The sequence below is a fragment of the Epinephelus lanceolatus genome, chromosome 19 (assembly GCF_041903045.1).
Source record: "Epinephelus lanceolatus isolate andai-2023 chromosome 19, ASM4190304v1, whole genome shotgun sequence".
In the NCBI taxonomy this organism is placed as follows: Eukaryota; Metazoa; Chordata; class Actinopteri; order Perciformes; family Serranidae; genus Epinephelus; species Epinephelus lanceolatus.
Window position 1 is genome coordinate 24,977,608 of NC_135752.1, and position 10,424 is coordinate 24,988,031.

A 10,424-nucleotide genomic window follows, 5' to 3' on the forward strand; every position below is an offset into this window, starting at 1 on the left:
ACTCTGGGAATAACAGATGTTTTATCAGGCTCCCATGTTGTCTCTGCTTATCTCCACTTTCAGCCTGAACTGTTTGTTCAACTTAAATGTGTGAGTACCATCTTCACACAGACTGCAGCCTGCAGTATTTGAGCTGATTGTGGCTCTCAGTGACCACAACCAAGACTTCTTGTTTTTTCTGAGTGTCCTGCTCATCTGTGGTCGCTGAGTGGTCGCTCATGACAAATGCTTCACTGTGGCAGCATGGACACTGCCTTCTGTTCATATGCAATTAAACTGGTTCCAGAATATGATTGTGGAAATTTCTGAGACACATCAGGGAAGAAGTGGCAGATGGACGACACGAGTATTCTTCTCTGCTAACTGCCACACATTGGCTCATAGTTTTTATGACATATGATCAGTCACTGACCCGAGATGGTCCTTCCCCATAAAACAACACCATAGGTCATTTGTAAAAGCAGTTTATTACCACCCATATTTACGTTTGGTGTAGGTGGCAACCTCTAGTGGCTGTAGTAGGGCCCAATAGTGACGGAAGCAAAGGAGGAAGTGAGGTGAAACAGTATAAAAGAGACAGAGTCCGTGTAGGGAAATGGTCGGGGTTGACAGACGATTCAAATAAACAGGACGTTGACCCAGGAAGCCAATTCGTAGAGGCCCTCAGGAACAGCTCTGGGCTTTAAAGCCAATTTCACATCATGGCCAAACTGTGAAATTACAACTTCTAGGTCCATCATGTGATGCTATGGGGCCTAAAATGACTTTTCCCCATAGACTTATATTGTGAAAGAGGTGTCTGTAAATAGATACATTTCTCCTGCAAAATGGCTTCCTTCACTATCAGGATTTGAGCCACTTGGTTGGATAACATTATTTCAAGTCTAGAGCCACACCACTGAATTATTTCATCTTCATTAAGGTTTGCGGAGGGCTAAACTGCAACTTAGCCAGAAAAGTCTCCAGTGTGCCTGCTATGTAGGCTCTATTATACAGAAGGTTCCGGTAATGTCGTACATGCTGGGAAGTAGACCTTTATGGCATAAAGAATTACTGAACAACTTTATGTTGTCTCATCACGATAAGTATGTAAAGTTATGCAAATATGTAAGGTGACGACATCCAACAATGATTCTTGTCCTTAACCTAACCAGTAGGGGAGTTAATTTAGGGGGTCATATTAGAGAGTAGAAACCATAGATAGCCACAGTGACATCGACCATTGGTTTGTAGACTCATGCTTTGAAGCCTCAATTTCAGCACTTTTTGGCATCACCATCCTGAATTTTTGGAGCCAGAAGTCAACAAATTTGGACGAACAGGTGGAGCTGCAGAGGACCGAGGGGTGGATCTGAAGGAGAGTCAGTGGATACTATCTGCAAATAGCAGCCACACCCTTAATTATGCATAACTTAAAGTCTTAATAAGATTGAAATGGTTGAGTTGCATCAAAATTCACCCCCTGTACAGTTGTCGTGAACAAGGAAATTAGCCATAGAGACCAGGACTGTTTTTTGTACCAGGCTGTAAACATGTTTGTTCCCATTATAAAGCTGGGCATTCTAACATGGAGGTCTATGAGGATTGACTCTGTTTTGGATCCAGCCTCATATGGCCATGTTAGAAAACTGAGCACAGCTGATCTCAAACAGCCCAATCAACTGATGGAGCAGCTGATTGATGGAAGGGAGTCAGCTGATAGATCACATGATTCCTTTCTATGCAACCAATTGGTGAATCTTCATTCAGGGCCCCCTATTTAAACTGCTCTGGCCTGTCTACTGTTGCTGCTTCCTCCGCAAGCTGCTTTGCAACCCGCCTCCACCCCAGCTCCTCATTTTCATGTTGTGTCTGATGTATCAATGTCATTTCTGTTTGTCATTGATGCTGCTCTGTTCTGTTCCTGGAGGGTCTTTGCTGCTGCTCTCCCTGCCTTAGGCTTTCCATGTAAGCACATGGAAGGGCAGGGTGGTTTGCTCTCTCTGCCTCAGGCTTTCCTTGTTTGCAAGTGGAAGGGCAGAGAGGAGTGCTCTCTCCGCCTTAGGCTTTCCGTATAGGAGGAAGAAAGGCAGAGGGGCCCCAGATGACCTTTCAAACACAAATCAGTGGTGTATCTCTACATTGTTCACTTTAAGTAAGAAATATTCCAAGACACTGAGCTGTCACAAACATCATGTAATAGGAAACAAATGAAGAATGTTAATGTTCGTTGGATTTTCTGAAACAACTATATGACCTTGTGGGAGCAATACATTTGCAGTAATGTAACTGATCTAGATGGATGTCTTATCTGTGTCATAGGATATTAATATCAGGTCTCAGTTCCAACACACATTTCACCTGCTTTGTTGAATCTTTCTAATTAATAAGTTGGGGTGTTTGGAGGATCTAATCTACTACAAGTAACGTTCATGGAACATTGGTGAATGTCAACATTAATGATAATGGGAACATTCAGAGTAACATACCCTCATAAATAAAATGTTTACCCTACATTTAAGATTTGTCCTCTGTAATTTCCTCCATGTACAAATAATGTCATAATGTTCAACTCGTCCATATAACAGAGCGATCATTAAAGAAAGCCCAAGGTGATAATCATGTACAACAATTTAAATTAACAACTGATACACCAATTAAATGCATTAGCTAAAATGCACATTTAGTTTATATTATTCAATTAGTGTGGGCGTCGATGCATGTATGTCCCTCCCTTCTTATCTATCTCTCTCCTTCACCTCCCCTTTAAACCCTCTCCTATCGTCCCCCTCTCTCTTCTTACTCCTCTTCGCTCTCCGGCTGGCTTTATAGGAGGAGGTGGTGTAATGCAATCATTACTGGAGCATGTCACGCCTGAATCTGCCATGTCAGTAGTCTTTACAGACTATGTGCATCTGTGCCTGTAAAACACTCTGGTCTTTTACTTCCTGTAAAATATCTATAGTGCCTTGTATAAAACCCGAGCATATACGTGAGAGTGAAAATGTGTGTGTGTGTGAGCTCACAGCTGGCCTTGTGTAATTATGTGTGGCATTAACATGACATTACCCATTATGAGGAGTCAGTGTGTGCTGAAAAATGGAGTGCAATGATAATAAAAACAATGTATTTCTTAGAACTGTACTGTTGAAACTGAACTTTTTTTTCTTATTAAATGTATTAGTATAGTATATATAACGTACAATATTTATATTTTTTATTTCTGGCCTATTTCAATATTTCTCTCACAGTTAGAAGTTGAAACGCTAATTAATTAAACTCACTGAGATTGAGACGCCATGGTTAAATAGGAATAAACTGAGAGCCTGTTTCATAACTTGATTTAATCACTGTGCAGCATAGGAGGTACTATAAGACTTAATTAGTCACAAAATATGATGTTAATCAATAAGGCATCTGTTATACTGTCAGTGAAAGTGTTGAATTATATTAACAGTAATGAACACGAGGGCCATTTTCACACCCAGGACAGATTTTTTCTTCATTGCTTTGAAAATTAATAAACAAATAAACCCATTCAACTTCATAATATAGGGATAATATATTCTGAATGAAACCACTTTAACCCTGTCAGTCCCAGCAGAATGCCAGCGTTAGGTTTACTGTTTGAAGTGAGATTAGCAAATAAGCTGATGATGGCATTGGTCTAGCTGGTACTTAACATATCATAAAAGCAAAGTGAGCCAACATGCTTGGTTGTAGCTGTTGTATGCATGTTGTCATGGCAATCCAAGCACTATTTGGTGCACATTTGGTTGTTTCCTATTCTCCATTAAAAGGGAAGAGAATGAAGGAGTTCAATGAAGGCCCTGATTCACCAAGCTGACAGCCCTTGTTGGCTTTTTTCCGGCCGATTTAGCATGTTGAATCGGCGTTGGAGACGGCGGAGCCTATCGCTGATTAAAAGTCACTGTGATTGGCAGTTCAGCTCAGTGCACAAGAATAGAAACAGATGTGAGTAAAGCAAACAAACAGCTAAAGTAAAGAGGGTGTGAAATTAAAACAAACCTGTTGTATCAGGTAAAATTGTTTTTTTTAGCCATTGAGCTCTTTAGTGGAAACGGTTTGGAATTGTTCGTATTATTGTCCATGAGTGTACAGTGGGTATGACTGGTTCTTTCAACATCATGTTTTGTTGTCTTCCAGTTTCCCTTTTTGAATGCCGACACATAGAGAGTCTTTTCCTCTCACGCAGGCGCAGAATGTATGTGCATGTGCATGTGTATGTGAATGTATGTTAGCTGTAGTCTTTCACCCCGTTTCCACCAAACACTTTCGGTATGGTACCTTTGGAACCAAAAGTAACCTGTCAGACATGGTACCTAGACCCTGGCGTTTCCACTGCAAACAGTACTCTCAAATGTGGGTGGGGTTGTTGTCAGTCACTGGTCTGTCCAGCACTCACTATATTTCCTCATTACCATTGACACAGAAGGAAGTCTGAATCTCATTTATCGTCCACAGAACGAGGCTGCACACCAACATTTCCAGAACAAAATAAAACAGGCTGCAATGAGAGTCTCTCTCCATGGGATATGTGAAATTATCGGGTTTGTGGATTTAGTCCTTCTCAGGCAAGCTCAGGGGTTTAGTGTTGCTGTAGCCCACAGGAACAATGTTCCACGATGCTTTTTTTTTTGTCCAAGTGAGGATTGAGATATATGGAGTTCACATATATCATCGAAATTAATATTTTTTTACACTTGAAGGTCCACTCATTACTAAAAGTGTATGTCATCCAGTAGAGATAATAAAAACTAAAGTAATGGTCAGAGTTGTCATATTGAAATTTAAGGTGTGCTGATGGATTCATGTTGTCAACTCGTGCATTGCGTGACATTACAAGTAAACGTTCCACCTTAAAAGTTGCCGGCAGTCGGCCGAGTGAATTAAGATATTTTTTTCTAAGACTACAGCTATGTAAAACTCTTCACAGTATGAGCAATGGTTACATAAGCTTCCAAACCAGCCACAACTCAGCCCTGAGCAAGTGTGACCATCTGCTTCTGACCAATGAATGGACTGCAGTGTTCACAGCTCCACCTTTTAGTACCATGTCTGTGTGCTAGGCACCCCAACAGAGGGGGGACCAAAAATAGGGACAGTGAGGAAAAAATATTTACCGGACTGAACTGAACTGTACTGCTTGGTGGAAACAGAGCTTCTTTTGTTGTGTTCACAGGCAAATTTTTGGCTCAGACGCAGGCATCATGAGGCAACGCAACAGTTGACCTTCATCTTCACTAGTTCTTTGATGTCAGTTTGATGTGTATGGGCCTTAAAGTTCACCAGTTACCAAAGCTATTACACTGACTCTGGTATTAAGACACTTTTAGAGGCATATAAAGGTAAAAATGGTAAAAGTGTTGGCTTTGGCCTGAGACTGAAAGGGTTAAAAGGAGATCTGCTGCCAGTTTTAGGGCTAATGTGTTAATTCCATTGTATTGCTAAACAAACATATCATTTATTGTGATACATTATCTAAGAAAATGAAACTTTAAAAGTATTATGCAGGCTTGGTCCTGACATTTCCTTTGACTAGACAACGACCTTAGATCTGGAGTCCGTCCCCAGGTGCTGGAGAAAGGTTGCCTGCTGTTCCTAAGCAATAACAATAGGTCAGATGCTGAGAACATATTGCCTCCCCATAGAGATTAACAGTGTTTACTTAAACTGGCATTGTTTTTGGCAGCCTGTGCCAAGCAAATCCCCTTTAAGGAATGCCTCCACCAGTTGGCTGTACAGATTAGGCTTTGATAAAGCACTTGTAGATGTTCAAAACTGGCACCAAAACAACTAATTAGCAGCAGGTACTCAGTCCTTATTTCAGGCTACTCTCAATGGGGGGAAAGCTACATCACCTCTCTCCCCTGCAGCAACTCCCAGCTGAATGTGTGGAAGCTCTTTTTCCTGTCAGGTGTTCAGAGGTCTGTGTTGTGTCTGAGCTTTTGCCAGCCTCAGAGGTCCTGCTCCAAGCCTTTTGGTGTGTTTGTGTGTGTGTGTGTGCATGTGTATGTGGTAACAGGCCAAAAGCAAAAGCAAAAAGAGGAGACTGTCCTCACAAAATCCCCAATTGTATGGAGAGGCATAAAATGCATGTATGTTTAATACACAAGCAAATTCACATATACGCACACCTCTGGGCCCGGGAACTGGAGCCACATCAAAGCCTTTATCTGCCTTTAGGCTGCTTCCACAAGCCTGGGATGAAGAGAAAACAGTGGAATAAAGGGAGGAGGGAGAAATGAGGAAGACGTGGTGACAACTCGTGGTGAACAGCAAGTGAGAAGAGTGTTAAAGAAAGATGGAGCCTTTGCGAAATCACAGATGTAAGACATGGATAAGAGAGACGCTGAATGGAGAGAAATGTTATGATGGGAACAATACTCGAGGGGGAAGCAAGAATATGTTATAGAAAGCAGCAAAAAAAACATCCATAGTGTTAGTTATACATTTGTTTCTCTGAATAATACTGCTAATATATTTGTTTTCTGTATTTTAATACTTAATTTGCATCCTTTCGTCTGCCTCAAGGAAAAGCCTAAGTGTTCTATGTTGTTCTGTTGTAGTTAAAAACACACACCATCACAACCACTCTGCCCTCTCTGTCTTTGAAGGCTCGTCCTATTTCTTCAAGGGGAAGGAGTACTGGCGAGTGCCGAGCAGTGACATGGAGGTGGAGGCAGGATACCCCCGCCTCATCGCTAAAGACTGGCTCCTGTGCACTGAGATGCAGTCAGACTCTCCGGACGCGGAGCCCAAAAGCACAGAGACGAGAGTCAACGTGCACCATCACCCAGACCACGCGGAGAACGGATACGAGGTGTGCTCCTGCACCTCCGACACCGCCTCGCCTTTAGGCGTCCGGCCCTCACCGTCTCCCCTGTGGCTGCTGCCACCCCTCTGGACGCTCTCGCTGACCCTCCACTCTGAACTGCTATGATGCCAAAGCATGGGACAAAGTTCTCAAGCTGGGTGCAGGACAGAGACTCATAGGTGGAGAGCCAGTGGACGCTCAGTCTGAATACAAACTGGAACATTTTGTTCATATAAATATCAACTGGTATGTTTTTGCTGTTATTTTGCTGTTATTTATTTCACATGCCATTTGATGGTCTTCTAAAGCGCCTTGCAGTATGAGTAGTACATACAGTTATCATATATCATACTAGGGCATATCTAGTGGGCATCAATCCACCAACAATGACAATGCTATTACTGTGCTTAACAAATTGAGTTACAAGTTTTATCTCTTAGTTTTTTTTCTGGAAGAGCTAAACAGTTCAGAAATATGTTCACATAAAATACAGCAGTATTCAAACAGCACCCATAATACTTACTTTTTACATGTATAACAAGTTTACAGCAATAATGAATGGCATCCTGGGATGTAGATGTTTAACAGTTGAATGGTATCCTGAGATGTTTAGTGGTTGATGCGTAAAGAGATTTAAAGGGACGTTTTACCTTAAAGGAGCAGTTTGATATTTTGGGAGGTAAATACGCTTTTTCTCTTTCTTGCCGGGAGTTAGATGAAAAGATCACCACTCTCACATCTGTCCAGTAAATATTAACACTTTCCCCGCCAGAGTATTATTTTAAGTTAAGTTGATCATATTCACTGATCTTTCAAGACCCACAGAATAATTTGACCTATGAGTATGTAAACAGTATATACATGGAACTAAAGAAAAGACCTTCTATTTTTAAACACAAAAAACATTTTATTCTATTTTACTCCATTAATTTTTTATCAACACCTGAATTTTCATTAAAAAAAAAACATTTTAGAGAAAAAGCCTAAAAAAGTGTCATTTTCAAGTATAAAATCAATTTCACATTTCCATTTTTTGTTTTGTTTTTTCTCATTTCCTTTTGTCAGTTTGAAGTGTATTAATGAAAATGATAATAATAATAATGAAAATAGTATTCTCTTTGAGGTAAAGCAGAACATGTTGCCACGTTCAGTGATCGTTCAGTGTTCTGTTGTCTCCGTCTCCTCTGTGGTCATCTTGTCCATGTGTCACTGTCATCGTCATGGAGATCCCATTTCGTCCCTCCAAACTCGTACGTTCAAATCGGATTCAGAATGTTGAACAAAAAAGGAATTATTGGAGTCTGAGTCTATCAACGTCTCCACGGCTGGCATAAACGTAATTTTTCCGTCACCACCAGCATTTTCGTACATTTCTGTAAACAACATCTTCTTCTGGTTGCCAGTGGATCTTCTTCTTCGTTGTTTTTTTTGGACATGACAGTGCTGTTCTATTTCACAGGTGTGTAACAGCGCCCCCTATCTTATAACAGTGAAAAGTGTTACTCTATAACTAGCAGCTGGTTAGCTTAGCTTAGCATTGAGATTGGAAACAGAGAAACAGCACCTTCAGGCATAACTAGGCTTGCAGTTTCCTCCTGTTTTCAGTCTTTATGCTAAGCTAAGCTAACCAGGTCCTGGCTGTAGCATTAGGGCCCTGACACACCAAGTCAACAGTTGGCCGTCTGTCAATGCTGGGCCATCAGTGAGCGTCCGTAATTTCTGTGGTGTGTCTCGCACCATTGGCACCAGTCGACAGCCTGTGTTGGCTTTTTTTTTTTTTTTCAGCTGATTTAGCATTTTGAATCGGTGCCAGAAACGGCACCACTCTGATTGCCGATTGAGCTCAGTGTACGAGAAGAGAAATGGAAGTGAGAAAAGCAAACAAATGACTAAAGTTAAAAGAGCGTGAGACAAACTTGATATATAAGGTAAGATTATGTTTTTAGCTAATGAGCTCTTTAGCCGAAACGGTTTGTAATTGTTTGTGTTGTTGTTCGCTGGCACACGGTAAATATCTTTTGTTCGTTTAGCATCAGGGTGTGTTGCTAATGTGCTAACTGGCTAACTAGCGTCCTTATTCCATCCTGTTGGTCTTCCGGTTTTCCTTTTTGCATGATGAATACCGCCACCTGCTGGTATGGAGAGTTATGTCCTTTCAGGCAACCACAGATCATACGGGCCGTTGACTGTGGTCTTTGTGGTGTGTTCAAGTGCAACTTTTTTAACCGAGACACAGGTGACAACAGTCCACCTTCATGGACAGTAGTTCTTTAATGATGGTATGGTGAGTCTGTGCTCTTACATTTACCTTACAGATATGAGAATGATATTTATCCTATCATCAAACTCTCGGCAAGAAAGCAAAAAAGGATATTTTCCAACATGTCAAACTATTGCTCAAAATTGTGCCTGGCAAGTAGAATTTCCTGCCAGGCTGCTTACCGCCTTCCAGCATTCTCCAATAATCAAATGGTTTAAGTTTATGCTGTTACAGCTGAGGTTATGAATATGACCACGGTTGGGGTTTGGGTCCACCAATCCCTAGAGAAAGAGTGTTTTTACTCAACCTGACAGGAAGAGCTGCCTGCAAGACTGTAACCAGGGTAAAGAATGACATCTGTGATATAGATACTGTGTTTAGACAGGTGACTGACACCCAGGCATGTATCTAGGCAGACAGGTGAAAAGTATCCTGAAATGTAGTGGAGACAGATAGTTAGGTTTACAGATGAATAGCCCCATGGGATGTTGACAGGAAGACAAATGAATGGCATGCTGGGATGTTGACAGTCAGATGAATGGCATCCAGGGCTGTAAACTGGTAGACAGGTGAATACTATCCAGTAGAGCTAGAAAAAGGCACCCTGTGCTACAGGAAGTGTGACAAATCAAGACTTCCTGTACGACAGAAAGTTAAAATCTAAGAGTTGCTCTGCGCCATTATCCCGTCTTTACCTGTACTCCCATGCTCCTTGAGGATTTCCTGTTCATGTATGTCCATGAACTCATCATTGTCAACCCAGGTACAGCAGCATTCCCTGTCATTATCAGAGGCAGCATTGGTTTTGTTGTATTTTTGCTAATAAATATGGATAGATTGTGATTTCATATTGCTTTGATCAGATTATAGTTCACAGAGCCTTTTGTTCCTCACCGCTGGACAATGTCCTCCATCAATCCAAGCTCCTTCTGGTGACGCCGTTAGCAGAGGTCACGAGATAGCAACCGGATTTATTCTTGCTGATATATTTACCTACAGTTTCAATATGGACACAGATATATTTGAGTTGAGATGTTCCATGGTTCCTTCAAAACCAAGTGGACTGTGTATATTTCAAGGTGTGTTTTCTAATGTAAAATATTTTTGTAGAAAAATAAAAGAATATGAATGACTCTCTGGGCTAACATGAATTTGTATGGAGTACAGATTATTTTTGAGTGCTCAGTGTTGCGGCTGCGTGGGTGTGAGTGTGTAATTATTTAGTGTCATTGAAAAGGAGCCCGGCCTTGTAGACAGATGAAGGTAGCGTGACAGCTTGCAGACACCAACTGGGAGCTGCTCTCCATCTCTGTGCTGTTCTCACGCATGTTTCCTCTTATAATGGTC

At 41.4% G+C, this 10,424-nt stretch overlaps 1 protein-coding gene across 1 annotated transcript in view; it reads left to right on the forward strand.

Moving 5' to 3' along the window:
- The window catches only part of mmp17a (matrix metallopeptidase 17a), a 140,879-nt gene extending 130,669 nt beyond the window's left edge, over positions 1–10,210 (forward strand). The window contains exon 10 of the mRNA XM_033645963.2: positions 6,618–10,210. Within this exon, the coding sequence (XP_033501854.1) occupies positions 6,618–6,943 (326 nt within the window). The 3' untranslated portion in view covers positions 6,944–10,210. The remainder of the gene's footprint in view (positions 1–6,617) is intronic.
- The last annotated feature ends 214 nt before the right edge of the window (positions 10,211–10,424 follow it).